The sequence below is a fragment of the Girardinichthys multiradiatus genome, chromosome 19 (assembly GCF_021462225.1).
Source record: "Girardinichthys multiradiatus isolate DD_20200921_A chromosome 19, DD_fGirMul_XY1, whole genome shotgun sequence".
NCBI lineage: Eukaryota > Metazoa > Chordata > Actinopteri > Cyprinodontiformes > Goodeidae > Girardinichthys > Girardinichthys multiradiatus.
Window position 1 is genome coordinate 12,908,527 of NC_061811.1, and position 18,775 is coordinate 12,927,301.

The window sequence follows — 18,775 nt, forward strand, 5'->3', positions numbered from 1 at the left end:
ACTTTATTAGACCATATAATTTATTAAATTCAAAATGCCTTGAACAGGCTTATCTTGGTTAGAACTGCATTGCCCTAAGGACTTAACTGGGTGAAGGGGATTTTTAGCAGCCTGGTAGTGATAGAAATATTTTATAGGTAGGCTGCATCCCTGATTTTATGGTTGAAATTCCCCTTTTGTGTTTGCCTGCATAACTAAAAAGGTGTGGTTATTTTCAAGTATCCCAATGGATGACAACATTTTAGTCAGAATGGTATTTCCTTCTTTGTGCATCAATAAAAGTGTGCAGAGGGTATTAGTCACATATCTGTGCTACCTTATCAGAGTTCTTCATTCAGCTGGGAAAGTACACATGAAAAATAATCAAATAAACCAGTTTTAAGCCTTAAAACACTTTGACCATTTCATTAAAAGTGGTTTTATTTGAGAAATGTGTACATTTGCGGAATCGTATTTTGGTTTTTCAGGTTTCGTTGCAAATTATCTGATAACCGCTTGCTTTAGCCTAAAACCTAACCTCTGGATGCATACTGTTGACAGGTTGTTGGACATTTGATATGTCCATGGGTATGGTGATAAATATAGGTGCTTCACAAAGTCAAATGAAGGGATATAAAAATAGGGGTAAATACTCTTTAAAATAAAGCAAAAAAAAAAAAAGAAATGTCAGGCAGGTTTACCTCGGAAGCCAATACAAGCATAGTTGGAAACTAAAGAAAAACTAAAGCTTGATTCAGAAATTTGGATTAATAGTTTTATCTACATTTATATATTTACACTTTAATACTACTAATTGTGATCATTGACAAAAGGAATGAGCAAAATAAGCAAATCAAATTAAGAGGTAATTACAAATATGAATTCTAGTTTGCTTCAAATTAATTTACCTTCAGAAATTTACAAAATGAGTTTTATTAATTTGGTTAGTTAATATTTATTAATTATTTGAGATGCATTATAAGATAAACGGAGCTAATGAAATCAAATAATGTCAATTTTTAAATATATGTGAGATGCGTATATCATGTTTCTGTGTAGAGGGGGAACTTTTTTATTAAAAAGGCAAGATTAAATAAAACTTTCCCGTATGTATTTTTTAACTAATGTTAGAAGATAATTTTGTTAAGTCTTCTCTGTATCACACCAGAGTCACACAACTCAAACTAAAACGCTTGGATCAGAACCGTTTTTCACCTATTGTCATTTAAAGAAATGCCACTCAGAAAATGGCGGCGATGTTTCCGTATTCTACTTGAAGTACGATGTGGGGCGGGACTTTTCTGCAAAGATAGCAGAGAGGTTGATTCCGCTTTGTGATTGGCTGACAGCTGTAACCATTCTGCAACTGGCCAAAAGATGGCGGTATTCTTTTCGGTTGTTAAAAACAAACGGTCAAAGTAACGTCTTTTTGTGCTACGTCGACTGTATACAAGGGTTAGGTTCATTGGTGTTCTGTTAAATTTTAGTTCAGCTTATTTCCTTTTTTTAAGTCGCACAAAACATTGATTTTATGTGTTTTACTGAATTAGTTAGGCCCGGTTTGCTTGGTAGCAACGGCCAACCTTAAAACCCAGAACGCCTTTCGAATTTATTAAGTAAAGAGTCAGAAATATAAAGGAAAGTTTGAAAGAAAGAAGATAATGATAAAGTGTTTGCCGACGGAGGTTCAGGGGAAGCTTCGCTCCGGTGTGGCCATCCCGTCCCTTCAGCAGTGCGTGGAGGAGCTCGTTTTAAACAGCATCGATGCTGGAGCCACTTGCGTGGGAGTCAGGATCGACATGGAGGCATTCAAAGTTCAGGTGATCGACAATGGATCTGGGATGACTTCTGAGGACATGGAGAATGTGGGAATCAGATACCACACAAGTAAATGCAGTTGTGTTGAAGACCTGGAGAACCTCAGATTTCATGGCTTCAGAGGAGAAGCCTTGGCGAGCATAGTTTCTTTAGCTACGCTTGTTGAAATCTCCTCCCGGAGCAGACTGTCAGTGAAAACTCACGTTAAAATGTTCAAGGATGGCCAGGGCATGGCTGTCTTCGAAGGAGAGACGGCTCGACCCTCTGCAGGGACGACTGTTATCATTTGTAACTTCTTCCACAACATGCCGGTCCGGAGGAAGAGGGTGGATGTAGTCCTGGAGGGTGAGAGGATCAGACAAAGGGTGGAGGCTGTGTCCCTGATGCATCCTTCTGTGTCCTTCACCTTGAAGAATGACTGCACAGGGACCATGATGGTGCAGCTTCCTAAAGCCAGAGATACCTATCACCGCTTTGTTCAGATACACAACCTGGCACGGGCAGAGAAACTGGGAGAGATCAGCCACACACACAAACAGTTTCAAGTAACCGGTTATCTTGGCAAAGAGGGGCACTACAACAACAGCTTGCAGTACCTGTATGTGAATGATAGACTCCTGCTAAAAACACGGATCCACAAGCTCCTCAACTGTCTCCTGCGCAGGCTGAGCAGCTCAAACCAGAAGAATGACAGCCCAGACGGGACTTCTGTGATCCAGAGACCAAAGCATAAGCGAAACCAGGATCTGTATGGAGTGTACATCATTAATATAAAATGTTCTTGCTCAGAGTTTGACATTTGTCTTGAGCCAGCAAAAACTCTAGTGGAGTTCAAAGACTGGGATGGTGTTTTACTTTGCATTGAAGAAGCAGTTAAAGCTTTTCTGAGGAGGGAGAGGTTGGTGTCCCTGTTTTCTCAAGAGGACGTGGACTGTGTGGTTTTTGGTACTGAAAGAACGGATCAAAAAGAGGAAACTGAGATGGCTGGTCAAGGAGCTATTGGTGCTTCTAACTTGGACATCAGCGTTGGAATGAAACTGGCATCTGATTTTGTTCATCGTAGGAGTGCAGTTGATAGTGTTTGCCTGGAGTCCGACCAGAATGATAGCAGAACTGATGAAGCTCAACGATATGATCTAATGGGTATAGCTTTAAATGAATTTAAGAAGACACCACAATGTGATCTGGAGCCTGCATCAATTGGTCTAAATGATGAAGTCAAGCAAACAGTCACTGAAGCTGCTGAAAATTTAGACGGGCAAAAGAGACAAGACTGTGGCCTTTCAAAAGAACAAGAAACCCAACAGAGTAGCAGTGATTCACATTTACCTGTCAGCCAAATTCCGACATGTCAGCTTGAATTAAACGTTAATAAAGAAATATTGCAGTGTCCTGTCACAAAGATTAGATTGTCTGACCCATATATTCACCAAAGTCTAAAGATTCAGAATCTGTCCCAAAGCGAGAAGCCTGAGTTTCAGGTACAACATGCAGCTCTAAATTGTGAGGAAAAATTCCTTACATCAAAACGTAAAATACCACTGGAGTCAAACAGTGATGTTGCCTCTAGGAAACCATGCAGTGACCTTGCTACTGTCCTTCCCTCAAAGATTCCCAGAGTTAATGCTGTTGAGAAGTTATCAACATTCGAGCCGCCCGGATCGCTTGATAAGTTTAGACAAACGTACAGTAAATCTCTTCAAGGGAAATTTTGGCATCGTCAGTCACAGAACAATGCCCATTTTTTTCAGACATTAAGCTTTGCAAAAAATCCCGCAGGTTCTTCTGCTTTCCAAGAAAATGAACAAGATCAAGATGACTCTAAAGATGACGATAAGGAACAGAGCATCTTCCAAAGCCCAACAAAACTCACAGCTAATTACAAAAGAAGTAAAATATCTTCGGCAGCTAAACTCCGTAGTTTGAAACAACACATGGCAGAAGATGTAGAAGTCAGGAATCTTTCAGAGGACAAAAACAGTCTCAGTATTTTTACAGATGTTACCCAGGACTGGGTCAACGGTCAGAATCCACACAACCATAAAGTGCCTGTTGAACCTTCATTGGACAGCAGCTGTAAACATCAGCTGGATGAGGATGGCTCAACATGCAGTGACTGGCTCCATCACTATGATACATCTGTGGGGAAAACTGTTTATATCAACACAAAGACTGGGCTCAGCAGATATGAGGAACCAGCCTCAGAAGAAACACAAGTACCTTGTACATCTGATGTTTCCAACATGGCTGTTAGTGTCATCTCTGAAATGGGTGAGTTAGCACTTTTCATTACATGCTACCAAATGGTATACATGCCTAAAGGAGTAAGTAAGAAAGCTCGTCAATGTCCCTGTTGCTTAAACTGCAGGTATGGAATACAGGTGTTACCCATTCCAGCTGGATTTAGTGTTGCCTTTCCTGCCTAGATCCAGGGAAGGAAGAGTGGTTAGCTCAGGGACTGAGCTTAGAGGTACATCACAGACAGATTAATCATTGTTCGGGGCTTGAAATGTAACTCATAACTCTATTCTGTCACATTACAACCAGAAACCCCAGTGTATTTCATTTGGATTTTATTGGATAGACCAGCTCAAAATAAAGCAAAATTGTGAAGTGGCAGGAAAAAATATATGGTTTGCAACATTTTACACATTAAAACAGAACAGAGTGGTGTGTATTTGTATTTAGCCCCGGGTTATCCCCCAAATCCCAATTCCAAAATATTCAGTGCAACCTACTACCTTAAGACATCACTTTTTTAGTAGAAAGAGTCCAACTGTGTGTCAGGTAATTTCAGTATAAAAACAGCGGTTCTGTGAAGGTCTCAAAGGTTTGTTAGAGAACATTAATAAATAAACAGCATCATGAAGACCCAGGAAAACAACAGACAGGTCAGGGAGAAAGTTGTGGAGGAGCAGAGTTATGTTAGAAAACAATACTCCAAGGTGCAATAATCTCCCAGAGCACTGTTCAACCATCATCCAAAACTTGAACGAGTTTGGCATAGCTGCAACCCTTGCAGGATATGGCCCTCTACCTAAACTGGCATCTGTTGGAAGGACAACTATTATAAATGCACCTAACAAATCTGTCCTTCATGAAAGAGTACCATTAAAAAAGCCATTGCTGAGAGAAGGCCATAAGCCATCCTATTTGCATTTTGCCACAGGCCCTGTAGACGACAAAGAAAACTTGTGGAAGAAGGTTTTCTGCTCAGATGAGACCAGAATAAATGTTTTAGCCTACATACTTAATGCTTGCTATATCTATGGCAAGACCTGAAAATTGATGTTAACAGACACTCTTCATCCGATCTGACTGAGCCTGAGCTATTTTTAACTACATACCCCAATAGACTTGCAGCTGTAATTGTGGTGAAAAGTTAAAACCAGGTCCAATTGTTCTTCCGCTTAACAATTATCCGCTGCTATGTGTTGGTCTATTAAAAAAAATCCTATAAAATGGTTGTAACAATTCATTATGTCACATTTTATGCTGCCTGTCTTTACAGACGATGCTAATGAGAACTCCCTTTCTTCCTTGTACTCCAAATGGAAAAATCCAGTGTTTGTCCGCCCGCCTACAGTAAGCAAAGCTTTACGTTCAAAATGTTTGTGGCAATGTAAAAGTGGTTTGCTATCACTACGCACTCCAGGGATGCCATGATAAGGTGTCTCTTCTGCTTTTGAAACCATGTTTTTAATATTTGTGCACCACCAGGTTGGTGTGGATATATCTAGTGGACAAGCTGATGGACTGGCTGTGAAGATCCACAGCATCCTCTTTCCATACCGCTTTTCTAAGAACATGATTCACTCAATGAAGGTCAATTTTATTCTCTGGTTTTATTCATGTTTGGAACTTTTGCATATTTGCATTTTATGAAATAAAAACACAGCTTATTTACCCTGTAGGTTGTTAATCAAGTGGATAAAAAGTTTCTTGCATGCCTTATTAACGCAAGAGATGTGGACTCAGCGGCACAGACTGACACTGAAGGTAACAGTTTCAAACTTTTTGTCATCACTTGGTTTGTGACACTGTTTTGCAATGGTGTTTTGTTTTTTTTTCCTCATCAGGAAACCTACTGGTGTTGGTGGATCAGCATGCGGCACATGAGAGGGTTCGCCTTGAAAATTTAGTTGAAGGTAAACAATAAAATGTGCATAATGTTAAATATCTGGGACCCTGTTGGTCCATTTGGACACACCTGATGTCAGGATCAGAACAGCTGTAGTAGTACTGATCTGACAACTCAATGTTTTGCTCTAGATTCATATGAAGATGACCCAGATGCCGCCGGGGCGAAACGTTTGAGTTCATCAACCATTTTACCACCGTTGGAGATCAGTGTAGCAGAAGAGGAGCTCCGGCTGCTTAGGTGTTTTTTTGTTTTTGTTTTTGAGTTTGTGCACCTTGCCTTTCTGAGCTCTTCATACCCCTTAAACTTTTGCACATTTTGTTACATTATAACCACAAACTTCAATGTGTTTAAATAGAATTGTATGTAATAGACCAACACAAAGTAGCATACAACTGTGAATCGGAGGGAAATGGACACATTTCAAAATATTTTACAAATAAAAATCTGAAATTTGTTTTAATGTGTGCATTCACCCCCTTTCTATGATACCTGTAAATAAAATCCAGTACAAGAAATTGCCTTAAGAAGTCACCTAATCCGTAAATAAAGTCCACCTGTGTGTAATTTAATCTCAGTACAGCTATTTTGTGACTGTTTAATCCATCTTTTAAAATCAGAAAATAGGGCACAAGGCCAATGGTGGCTCTGGGGGAGCTGCAGAGATTTACATCTTAGGTGGGAGAATCTGTTGACAGGACATTTATAAGTTATGAAATTTGCACATCTGGCCTTTATGGAAACTGTCAAACGGGAATCAGTTGTTGATAGAAAACCTAGCAAATCCCATTTGTGGAATGGTTTAGATCAGAGCATATGCAAGTGCAAGTACCTTTTGTTACCTTACAGTTATACATGACTTTATGGTGATCTATCAGATAAAATCCCATTAGAATACAACATGTGAAAAGATTTAAATAGTATGAATACTTTAAAAGGCTGCATGTAAAATTGTTGTGTAAAGTTTATCTAGTCAAAAGAAAAATGACCACATGATGGTGACCTAACGTTCTGTGAAATAATCTTCACATTATTTTCATGTTGTATCATTTATATAAATTTATGTTCTGATCTGTTAACAAATAGCAGTTAAGAGCTGCCACCTTGCTTTGAGGCTCTAGCATTGGTGGATAATTTTTAACTGTATGTTTTTCTAAATGGAAGTAGTTCTAATATAGGAGCTGTCATTGAGGTCAAAACCAGTGCTTTGTACTGATAGGAGCATATTTTTTAGTTTTCACCAAACTTCATCATCTTTGATGGCTTTGATTGGTTTTCTTGTAGGTCTTCTCAGCCACATTTGAAGAATTTGGGCCTTGAAGTTACTTTCTCAAAGACAGGAGCTCCACAGTTGTTTGTGGGAAAGGTACCGCTGTGCTTCATGGAAAAAGAGAGCAATGAACTCAGGCGAGGCAGACCGTCTGTTATCAAGCCTATTGTTGAGGTAAAAGATCAGATTGGACAGTTTATGATATTAAGATCAATAAATAAGGTTTTAATGTTCTGTTTCGCTAACGTTTGTCAACCTTCTTTCTCTCACGTCAGGAGTATCTTCGAGAGCAAACAGAGGTAAAATGAGACCTGTTTGGCTACCTCTTACACGGCATTGTCTTTCATTAATGACCTCAATCAATATACAGTATTTTCCTCTGCTGTTTTCTTTAAGTTACTCCGTGTGACAGGCAGAGTCACAGGAACTTTGCCCCTCACTGTTTTGAAAGTGCTCGCCTCCCTGGCATGCCATGGTAAAAAAAAAAACCAACAAATCACTTCTATCCTGCCTTGATTTTTATTTAGGATGATGAGACTGAAATCTTTTATCCTAATACATGTATGTGGTGAAAAGGTGCCATCAAGTTTAATGACACTCTAAGCAGCGATGAGTGCCACAGCCTGGTAGCATCCTTGTCTTCATGCCAGCTGCCATTCCAGTGCGCCCACGGCCGTCCATCTATTGTTCCCCTCGTAGACGTCCTTCATCTGGACAAGGACCAGAAGGTACCCGAAAGTATCAACACATCTTTAAAAAAATCTGAGATTCAATGAGTTATACAGCATTGAAATCTGATTGTGATCAAGAACTTTTATTCCTCCAGGATTTCCAGAAACCCAACCTGCGAAAGCTAAGAAGAATGTATAAAGCATGGGAGCTGTATGGAAATAAATAAAAAAGGTGTGCTTTTTATTTAGGGTGTAGTTTACTACAAACAAACATTAGATTAACATGATTATTATTTATTAAATTAACAGTTTGTAGTTTAAACCTGTTTGTGATAAAGTAAGAAAGTGTCAGATATGTCTAAATCTCAGTTTGGTAACTACACTGCTCAAAAAAATAAAGGGAACACTGAAATAACGCATCCTAGATCTGAATGAATGAAATATTCTCATTGAATACTTTGTTCTGTACAAAGCTGAATGTGCTGACAACAAAATCACACAAAAATCATCAATGGAAATCAAATGTATTAACCAATGGAGGCCTGGATTTGGAGTCACACACAAATTAAAGTGGAAAAACAACTACAGGCTGATCCAACTTTGATGTAATGTCCTTAAAACAAGACAAAATGAGGCTCAGTATTGTGTGTGGCCTCCACGTGTCTGTATGACCTCCCTACAATACCTGGACATGCTCCTGATGAGACGGTGGATGGTCTCCTGAGGGATCTCCTCCCAGACCTGGACTAAAGCATCCACCAACTCCTGGACAGTCTGTGGTGCAACGTGACGTTGGTGGATGGAGCGAGACATGATGTCCCAGATGTGCTCAATCAGATTCAGGTCTGGAGAACGGGCGGGCCAGTCCATAGCTTCAATGTCTTCATCTTGCAGGAACTGCTGACACACTCCAGCCACATGAGGTCTAGCGTTTTCCTGCATTAGGAGGAACCCAGGGCCAACCGCACCAGCATATGGTCTCACAAGGGGTCTGAGGATCTCATCTCTGTACCTGATGGCAGTCAGGCTACTTCTGGCGAGCACATGGAGGATCATGCGGCCCTCACCATTACTGACCCACTGCCAAACCGGTCATGCTGAAGGATGTTGCAGGCAGCAGATCGCTTTCCACGGTGTCTCCAGACTCTGTCACGTCTGTCACATGTGCTCAGTGTGAACCTGCTTTCATCTGTGAAGACCACAGAGCGCCAGTGGCGAATTTGCCAATCCTGGTGTTCTCTGGCAAATGCCAAGCATCCTACATGGTGTTGGGCTGTGAGCACAACCCCCATTTGTGGACGTCAGGCCCTCATACCATCCTCATAGAGTCGGTTTCTAACCGTTTGTGCAGACAACCACATTTGTGGCCTGCTGGAGGTCATTTTGCAGGGCTCTGGCAGTGCTCCTCCTCTTCCTCCTTGCACAAATGTGGAGGTAGCGGTCCTGCTGCTGGGTTGTTGCCCTCCTATGGCCTCCTCCACGTCTCCTGTGTACCCGGCCTGTCTCCTGGTAGCGCCTCCAGGTTCTGGACACTACGCTGACAGACACAGCAAACCTTCTTGCCACAGCTCGCATTGATGTGCCATCCTGGATGAGCTGCACTACCTGAGCCACTTGTGTGGGTTGTAGAGTCCGTCTCATGTTACCACGAGTGTGAAAACATCACCAACATTCAAAAGAGACCAAAACATCAGCCAGAAAGCAAAGGTACTGAGAAGTGGTCTGTGGTCCCCACCTGCAGAACCACTCCTTTATTGAGTGTGTCTTGCTAATCACCAAAGATTTCCCCCTGTTGTCTATTCCATTTGCACAACAATATGTGAAATTGATTGTCAATCAGTGTTGCTTCCTAAGTGGACAGTTTGATTTCACAGAAGTTTGATTTACTTGGAGTTATATTGTTGTTTAAGTGTTCCCTTTATTTTTTTGAGTAGTGTATATGAAGAAGAAATGACAGTAAATTTACTTGTGATACATCTTGTGAAAACAGTACAGTCACACTGTACTGACCACATGCTGAGGATAACCTCTCCATTTTGATGAAGAAAGTTTTAAATAACACAGAAAAAAACCTTGCTCAGTGTGATGTTTTCATATGGATAAGTACAGTCAAAAAGAGAGAAGCATTTACCTGCAGTGCCTCGCAAAATGATTCCTACCCTTCGTACCTTTTCTCATGTTACAACCATGAGCTTCGATGTTTTATTGGAGGTTAACGTGATAGACCAACACAAAGTGGTGCACAATTGTGAAGTGGCGGGAAAGGAAAGTGTTCCATGGTTTTTACATTTTGTTTTTACTAGGTCAAATCTGAACTGTGTGGCATGCATATGTATTCTGCCACAACTCGCCTACCCCCACCCACCCATCTTTGTACATGTAGAGATTGAAATTTTTGTTCAACGATTTAAACATGTCTGACTGAATGAAGAACATCTGTGAACATCATTTACCAATTTTTGCCACAGATGACCAATTGAATTTTGGTCTGAACTTTGTGCCTTTCAAAAGCATGAATATGCTTTGATCTCTGATTGTATGTCTAGGATCACTGTCCTGCTGGAAGGTGAACCTTCACCCCAGTCTCAAATCGTTTGCAGCCTCTAACAAATTTCTTTTGAGATTGTCCTGTATTTAACTCCATCCATCTTCCCAACACTGCTCTTTGAAATGTTCAAAACTTTGGATATTGTTCTTTAACTTAACCCTTCTTTAAGCTTCTCTACAATGTTATCTGACCCGTCTGGTGTGTTCCTTGGTCATTATTATGCTGTTTGCCCTCGGATGTTCTCTAACAACAGAACAGCTGGATTTAGAATGAGATTAAATTGAACACAGATTGACTCTAAAGGACCTCTGCAGCCAAGTGATTTCAACTGATTTTTTCAGGGGTTTTGGAGTAAATTGGGCTGAATACAAATGCATGCCATACTCTTCAGATTTTATATATTTTTTATTTTGAAGACCATGTGTCCTTAACCTTTTACTGTGCATCCATGTACTACTTTGTGTTGGACCAACACTTAAGTTCCCATTAAATGTAGTGAAGATTGTGGTTGTAGTGCAACAAAATGTGGCACACATATTTCGTATCATCGTATCATGGTTCAACACTTGAGATAAAAAAGCTCCAAGCTTTCCTCCTGATTGTATACAACTTTGGCAGCAGAATTTTTCCCGAGCGTTTTCCATGTTCTTGTGAAAATGTCCTTGAGATTTTAGTAGCAGTGGCATCCGGGCTCGGTGAATGAAGATGCAGATGTTCAGGTGGGAGGAAAGGATGCTGCTTCTCCAACAGACCCTTCGCCTCCTGCTCTGCCTCCTCCTCCTCAGTTCCGGGTCATGCCACGTGACCTCACAGCCTCCACAAAATGTCCCAATGTCCCTGCTAGAGTGGATCAGTGATCTGGATCAAGTGGGCAGGAAGATTTGCTGTGATAGGCGGTCAGCAGTAAAGTGGTGTCTGGGATTGGTAGGGTGGGTTTGTCCTTAAACCAGATTTGATGTATTGTTTTCATTTTTTATCTGTTATGTAAACAGTTTGAAAAATGGCATTTTTTTTTTCTTATATCTTAAATAGAAGCACAAAGGCGTGCGATTTTGATGATGAAATAAATGAGCTTGGCGCTAAAAAATAAATATTATATTTGAGGGAATCGGATCAACTCCACTTACACTTCGCCTCTCGGTGTAAAACATGTAATTAAATGACTGGTCGATTCAAGCTGTCACCCTGCAGTGCATGTGTTACATACGTGAGAATTATTGATAGACTTGGGTTTCTTACTGCATATGGCCGATATTTATGAATGAGAGCGCTGCTTGGTTTTTCGCATCTCGATGAAGTCACATTTTGCGTTTACCGTCCGGTAAATTTGACAATGGTGCTCCTTTATATGACACGGTAGGCCTGCGTGGCTCTCAGTCCGCCTCCCCCTCTGATGGTGGTACAGTCCTGGTTCATTCATAAAATTCTAACAGGGCTTAATAGGAGGGGCTTGCATTCTAGTCATCCAGTTACCAGGTATCTACCTGGAGAAAAGACACGCTCTCTCTGCCCAGCGGAAGTCATTTATTTGTCATAGATCGGGACTGTTTATTCACTGATAACAACTTGACGCCTGATATGGACGCAGTCTCTCCAAGCTTGCGGGCAAGGTCTCCTGTCGGGACGCTCTGCCAGAAGACGCCAGAAGAGGCGAGCTCTCCAGCGTCCTCCTCAGAGAGCGGAGCCAAGGTATGAATGGGTTTGTTGATCACGTATTCAGCGTACATCCCTGTTTCAGAGATGGAGGAGGAGAGCAGGGGTCGCTTTTAAAAGCATATTAATGTTTCTTTATGAGATCAAAAATAGAGCGCCTTGATCGTTACATTTTTAATTTTCGAAATGAGGGGGGGGGGGGGGGGGGGGGCGTGATTGATGGGATTTTTAATTAACTTGGATGCGCTAAATTTGAGCACCGCATTTTGACGCATTTATTGAAACAGAGCCATGTGCTGAAAATGATTCGGCTGGATATGGTGCTGTGTGTTTGCGTTGTGGTTCCGACGTTCTGAGACCAATTGTGAGCGTGTCGATGCAGCGGTTCATTGAGAAAAATAAATCCATTCAGGAGACTCCTCAACGGTTACTGCGTCAGTGTTGACGTCAGGAACAATGATAAAGTCAAATATTGATCCGGAGATGGCTATTTCTGATGGGGGATATATCAAAACAATACAACACCCTGTGTGTCCTGAGCATATAATATTTAGGTTTTATTGGTAGCTTTGATCACAATAAGATCCTTTAAAAAAAAAAAATCTGAAGCATCAGTAATCTTTTATCAATTTCCTGTTTTTCAGGAGGTCAGTCAAGATATGAGTGCTCAGGACAATCAATTTGTTCCAACAGTTACAGCAATATCCTCTACCCCAGATTTCCAGTGGATGGTCCAGCCTACGTTTATTACATCTGTCTCCCCGTCTCTGGGCAGCAAACAAGCCAATGAACCACAATGCTCTCACCAGGCAACACCCAAAGCAGGCGGGAGCAAGGGAAAAAATGCTGCCAGAAAAGGGAAAACGGAGCAGGTGAGGGTAGCTCAGATGAAGCCAATCTGCAATCCAATAGAAAAAAGGCAAAAATTTGCATTTTACATGGTCAGACTTCCTTGTGTGCAGCAGTGCTATTGTGTGCACACTCCACAATGGCTTTGTGCTTTCTTTAGGATGTCATTTTAAATTCAGGTCACAGCAAGTCTCTAACAATGGTCTATTTTTAGACGCAATGCAGCGAAACATGCTTTTGCTCGTTTATTTTCAGAGCTTGAAGTGGCAGTGGATTAGGCGATGAAGGCAGTAACTGAATTATTTCTTTCACCTCCCAGCTGTCTCCTGAGGAGGAGGAGAAGAAGAGGATAAGACGGGAGAGGAATAAAATGGCTGCAGCAAAGTGTCGCAACAGACGGAGGGAACTCACAGATACACTTCAAGCTGTAAGCAAACAGTAATGCATTTACTCAGGTGTCATTTGCACTTACTGCTGCGTGTTTGTCCATGTGGATGATTTTGGATGTCGATCTCTCTGAAGGAGACAGACAAGCTGGAGGAGGAAAAAGCAGCCCTGGAGACGGAAATAGCCAACCTGCTCAAAGAAAAAGAGCGGCTTGAATTTATACTGGTCACACATAAACCAGTTTGCCAGATGCCAGAGGAGCTGGAGTCCATTTTACAGGTTTCAGCAAGTTCCCCAGAGCTGCCACCCAGTCCAGATGAGGACAGGCTTCAGGATGAAGGTATCCAGGAAGCTCCTTTACTCCAGGACATGGACATCCCCAGTGATCCGTCCACAGCAATCTCTGGGAACTCCAATATCTTACTGTGTGCCAATGCTGAAGTCAACATTTCTGATCTTGAGCCATCCCTGGACATTAAGGGGGGGCTACTGGACAATATGCTACCCAGTTTGGAGGACAGAATCCCCATGGAGACGGCTCGATCAGTGCCCGACTTAGATTTGAGCAGCTCCCTTGGAGTGTCGGACTGGGAGACCCTGTATAAGTCTGTTTCCTGTGACCTGGAGCCTCTCAGCACTCCGGTGGTGACCTCCACCCCCACCTGCAGCAGCTGCCTGTCTGTGTTCACGTTTGCGTGTCCTGATCTGGACTCTCTTACAGAGGAGGGACTGGACAGCCTCAAAGGTGGTCTAAACAAGGCTGAATCTGTTGATATCCTTAACTCTCCAACTCTTCTTGCATTATAATGCACAGAGGGAATTGATATGCCTAATCTCTGTGTTTTTCTGTTTGCAGGAATCTGACTTTACAATAAAATCAACAACATAAGCCCAAATATGCTGTAACTGTTCGAGGAATACCTAAATGAATTGTCTTGTGTTTGACTGAGTAAGCATATAAACTTTGTCCTGATACTTAGCCAACAGAATGATGTAGCTAAAAGCATGGCTGTTAATTCAATTAATTTGATTTTAAAACGCATGCAGAGAAAATCCAAATAATTTTCAAAGCTTATCTATAAGTATTCATGATCTGTTAATAGATCTAAAGTGTACTGTGCAATTTGATGTATCTGTATGGTGTGTTTTGTGCCAAAAGTGTATTGATTGCTGTATGTATTTACATATTCATCCATACCTCGATGTCATCAGCTGTGCTTTGACCTCATTGTTGAAATGTTGAAAGTTTTCCATGAAAACATCCAGTGCTATACACTCTATATTAATATATATATATATATATATATATATATATAAAATAAATATATCTTATTGAGATGTAACTTTTATTTATTTTTTTACCTTTCAGATTTTGACTTATTTAACATTTAAAACTGAGAGCATTGATTGCTTATCTATACTGCTGACGAATAACAATAAATCTATGTTCCCAATGGTGTTTGCTGCTGATGTCTTTGAGAAAAATGATTTTCTATTTTAGAATAAATATTTTGGCTCTTGTCTGTTGTTTCTCAGAATGAATTGTGTTTACATTCTGTAGATAGATTCCAAACACAAGCATAAACGTGCAAGAGCCTTGCAAAGGTCATATCTCTTGAACCTTTTCAGATTTATACCATTGAAACCATAAACCTAAATGTATTTTAATGGTATTTTATGGAGAAATAGCTATGATTTGGAGGAGAAGGGAAACCAACTTTTCCTTTAAAAAGTTAAACGAGTGCCATGCACATGTAATCAGCCCCATCTGAGTCAATGTTTTGGCAAAAGCTAACTGCAAATGTTAGGGCTATATCTCTATGAGCTTGACTCATCTACTGGCTGAAATCTATGTCCATTCTTCGTAAAGTATCTCAAGCACAGTCATATTTTAATTTGACTATCAGTTTTCAGGTCTTGTTACAAATTCTTTACAGAATTTACACCTGGACTTTGACTTGACCATTCTAACACATCCAAGATGGTGCTGCAAATGGCACGCAGATAAGATAAACAGTGTGGAAATATAAATGCATTATTATTAGTAGTGTGGAAATATAAATGCATTATTATTAGTAGTGTGGAAATATAAATGCATTATTATTAGTAGCTAAGACTAAGATATATTTGGGACTTTGCTGTTTATAGATTGATTTTTATTAGGAGCTTTAGTTATGTTTTTGATAGTTAGAAAAAACCTTAACAGTAGCCTTTAGTATTATAGAGTCCCGTTTTTACACAATGAGTGTTTATTATTCAAGGTTAAAGCTTGCAGGTGTTTTCTGTCTGTATCGTGAGAAGCCGGCAGTGTATTAGGGATGCATGGTACTCCTCTCCCTGATGATTCCTGAAGACGTGTGGGAAAAAATTATTTAATTAAATGATGAAATGTATCCCTGTTTCTTGGATACTGTTGCTGGGGAGACATCCACAGACAGAATGATTGTGTATGTGTACTGCATAGCAGCGTGGGGTATAAAATGTAATGTAACGCAGCCCCCAGTCAGACAACACACAGACGTTTCCAGGTACCCGTGTAAGTGTGATGTCTCCTCTCTGAATTCAGATTGGTTTTAATAAACTTGTGGAAACGTACAACTGATCTCTGACTGAGGATTGTCCTTTGAGGTGCCAAATAAAAAGAGTCGATGAGAGGTGAGGAGTAATGTAAGAGTTAACGGACGGCCAGTAAAGTTTTCCTACCTCGACAGTTTGGTGCCGTGACCCAGATTTGGCACACACTAAAGGATAATTAATTGACTACGAGGCGGACGTCGTTCTACAACACCACAGGGTCGACCCAAAACAAAAGGTAAGGAGATCTATATTTATTCTCCTTTTGCCTGCTAATAGTGTAGGTGGTGTTGTGGAATTGATATCCGTTTTCTCTTAAATTTACAGTCCTGATCAGTTTTGGGTAAAAATATTTGTTGGTTGAAATAATGTATTAAGGTAAAGAAACTATGTATTGAGTAAAATATTTGTTGTAACATACTTTTCGGTCGAGACACTTGAATGGTGAGACTGGGAAAGTAAATAAGTTCCGGATTTGGCAATCCAAACTCCGTCCTGACGAGGACTGGGGTATTTAGGCTGGGGTTAGTAAGAGCCTCCCCGAGGGACTGAGGACCCCTCTAAGTAGCAAGGGATAGGACCCAGAGACCCTGAATTGGCAGGTGAGGGAAGACAGATCAAGATACTTCAATGTTGAGACTGCAAGAATAAAATTAAGTAAATGGAATTCCAGGGAGTCAACGAAGGGTTGATTCCTAGGTGTCAAACCGGGTTTGGCATCACAGCGGTCGGACCAGGAGAGATTGAAAAAGAGAGTCCCGCTGAGTGGAAAGGTTTGAGGCCCTCCACGCGCGCAAGCTATATATCTTTAGTGTTGTATTTGTCTAACTGGATTTACTGTGCATATGAGTGAGAAGAGAATAAAATTGAGTGGCTGCGAATGGCTGCACTTGAGTGTGAGTGATTGTAGAAGCTGTGATTTTATGATAAATGGTATTGCCATAGAGAGTGACAAAAAAGGGGAAAACAAGCATAACATAGTGTAATAAGACAACAGTTGAGCAACATGGAAGGAGAAATTGATGGGGAAAAGAGTGATGATGGATGGGGTAAAGGTCCCTGGATACCGTTGTCAGATCAGGTAACTGTGCTGGCAGAATTTATGGAAAAACATGAGAAAAAGTCAAAGAAGGAAGTTCAGAAAACTATAGAAAAGATCAAGGAGGTGATTGTTGAAGGAGGACGAGGAATTGATGACAGGAAACCGTTAGGTAGATGGTTGAACCGAGAATATAAGAGGTATCTGAAGGATAAAGACAGCTGGTTGATTAAAGCTGATGAGAAAGGACAACTTGGTGGAATAAAGTGTAAAGTTGAATCAAAAGACGCAGGGAAAAGAGAGACTGAATGGGGCTGTTTGTTGGTTTGGTGGCAAGGATTGATTCACTGCAGCAGGAAAGAACACAAAAAAAGTAGTCAGAAAAGACAGCAGTACCCCTGTCGAGTGTCCCTTCGCCCTATAGTCTCACACATGGTATATATCCGGTGATAGACGTGCAAAATGGAGAAATATTTATTAGAGGAGACACAGAATCAGACCAGTTACGTGCGCATTACAACCCGTTTGTCCCTGAACCGTCAAAAGTATACACACCAAAAGTGGGCGGACCTGCCTGTTATGAGTCCTTCTCTGACCAAATACAGAGAGCTGCAGATGCCACTACACCGCACTTTCCCCCGCAGCACTCTACCCCATGCGTGAACCCACCTACAGGAGTGAGCCAGACCCTCCTGGGGAATTTTAAAGAGAAATTAAGTGTTTTGAAAGTGTCCGGTGAAGACGGAGCGTGCGGCACTGACTCACAATCTAGACACAAAACGCGGCCAGAGGCACCCAGCTCTGAGCCTGATGGCTTCCGGTCTGGTGACCGGCAGACAGCGGGGACTCCTGTAAAGGTGGAGATATCCCTGAAAGGCAATTGGATCCCTGAGCCAGAAGTATCAAAGGAGGAAGAAAGTGTTGAGCAGAGTAGTGTGGCTTCTGGCAGTGATTGGTTGAGTGAAAGAGCTGAAGTAGGGCCTGAGACAGAAGCACAAGAAACGCTTAGACTTTTAAGAGGGGTTACACAATTGGAATCAAAACTACATGAATTATATGAGAAAGCTTCTCAACAAAAAACAGAAAAACAATTTAAAGATTCTAAGAGAACACACACCATGACTACTCGTAGCCAGAGCGGTCCATCCAGATTTCAATTTCTGCTGTTGACCCCATCAGATGGAATGACAAAATATGTCCCTTTTTCATTGGGAGATGTACAGGCATTAGAGGATAAGTTGCCACCTATTGCAGGATGCGGACGTGTCTGGTTACAGGAATTAGATACATTGACTAAAGGCATGACACTGGCCTTGGGTGACTTTAGAGCAATTTTGGGGCGATCTGTGCATCCCTCGGTTGCTAGAGAAATATAACAGAATGCTGATTGCAGTAAGGACCCTGACACGTGTAATGACAGCCCTAGGGAAGGCCATGAGAAATCAGTATCCGCCCACCGCCCCCGTTGCAGTCCCTCAATTCGATTGGGACCCTAATCAGCATCCTAAAGAGCACATTAGTGCTGCAGTGGACACGTGGATGAGACACACAGGAGTTAGTCCTAAGGGTGACGGGACAGGAATGGGAGAGCTGTTTAGAGAAGCCATGTTAAAAGGAGTTCCTGTTGAGGTGTGTCTAAAGATGAAAAATAATCCTGATTTGCAGGGAACAGGCTTCACAAAGTGGGAAAAAACATTTAATTCACCATACACCTCAGGAGGCAGAGAAAAAGAAAAAAGAGGAGAAAGAGCATTTACAGAACCAGATCCTTAAATTGCTGCTTAAAGAGGCCAAAGACAAATTAAATAAGAGAAAAAGTGATAAAACTGAAAATGTAATGTTAGCT

At 41.2% G+C, this 18,775-nt stretch overlaps 2 protein-coding genes across 8 annotated transcripts; both read left to right on the top strand.

Moving 5' to 3' along the window:
• Positions 1-458: 458 nt before the first annotated feature.
• mlh3 (mutL homolog 3 (E. coli)) lies at positions 459-12,921 on the top strand. 5 transcript variants are annotated; one of them, XM_047392867.1, is made up of 13 exons: positions 459-4,068; positions 4,166-4,267; positions 5,309-5,382; positions 5,518-5,622; positions 5,712-5,796; positions 5,877-5,945; positions 6,070-6,178; positions 7,223-7,382; positions 7,484-7,507; positions 7,605-7,683; positions 7,785-7,936; positions 8,035-8,111; positions 12,798-12,921. In XM_047392867.1, the coding sequence occupies exons 1-12, from the start codon at positions 1,641-1,643 to the stop codon at positions 8,104-8,106; spliced, it is 3,459 nt and encodes a 1,152-aa protein (XP_047248823.1). In that variant the 5' UTR covers positions 459-1,640; the 3' UTR covers positions 8,107-8,111; positions 12,798-12,921. The 5 variants fall into 5 exon arrangements, 4 of the variants coding, with proteins under 4 accessions (XP_047248823.1, XP_047248822.1, XP_047248824.1 ...); XM_047392866.1 differs by having other exon boundaries at positions 12,725-12,856; XR_007042536.1 differs by lacking the exon at positions 12,798-12,921 and having other exon boundaries at positions 7,774-7,936; positions 8,035-8,083.
• On the top strand, positions 9,723-14,837 carry fosaa (v-fos FBJ murine osteosarcoma viral oncogene homolog Aa). 3 transcript variants are annotated; one of them, XM_047392876.1, is made up of 3 exons: positions 9,723-12,116; positions 13,249-13,356; positions 13,452-14,837. In XM_047392876.1, exons 1-3 carry the CDS (start codon positions 12,006-12,008, stop codon positions 14,121-14,123), a joined length of 891 nt encoding a protein of 296 aa, XP_047248832.1. In that variant the 5' UTR covers positions 9,723-12,005; the 3' UTR covers positions 14,124-14,837. The 3 variants fall into 3 exon arrangements, with proteins under 3 accessions (XP_047248832.1, XP_047248831.1, XP_047248833.1); XM_047392875.1 differs by lacking the exon at positions 9,723-12,116 and adding an exon at positions 12,740-12,952; XM_047392877.1 differs by lacking the exon at positions 9,723-12,116 and adding an exon at positions 12,835-12,952 and having other exon boundaries at positions 13,185-13,356.
• Positions 14,838-18,775: the final 3,938 nt, after the last annotated feature.

Bases quoted from the DNA above. Each gene is read 5' to 3' on its own strand.
- mlh3 (XM_047392867.1), top strand. From the start codon at position 1,641: ATGATAAAGTGTTTGCCGACGGAGGTTCAGGGGAAGCTTCGCTCCGGT. The intron at 4,268-5,308 runs GTACATCACAGA...CTGTCTTTACAG, and splicing joins CTCAGGGACTGAGCTTAGAG to ACGATGCTAATGAGAACTCC. The intron at 5,797-5,876 runs GTAACAGTTTCA...TTTCCTCATCAG, and splicing joins GGCACAGACTGACACTGAAG to GAAACCTACTGGTGTTGGTG.
- fosaa (XM_047392875.1), top strand. From the start codon at position 12,740: ATGAGTGCTCAGGACAATCAATTTGTTCCAACAGTTACAGCAATATCC. The intron at 12,953-13,248 runs GTGAGGGTAGCT...TTCACCTCCCAG, and splicing joins GAAAAGGGAAAACGGAGCAG to CTGTCTCCTGAGGAGGAGGA. The intron at 13,357-13,451 runs GTAAGCAAACAG...ATCTCTCTGAAG, and splicing joins TCACAGATACACTTCAAGCT to GAGACAGACAAGCTGGAGGA.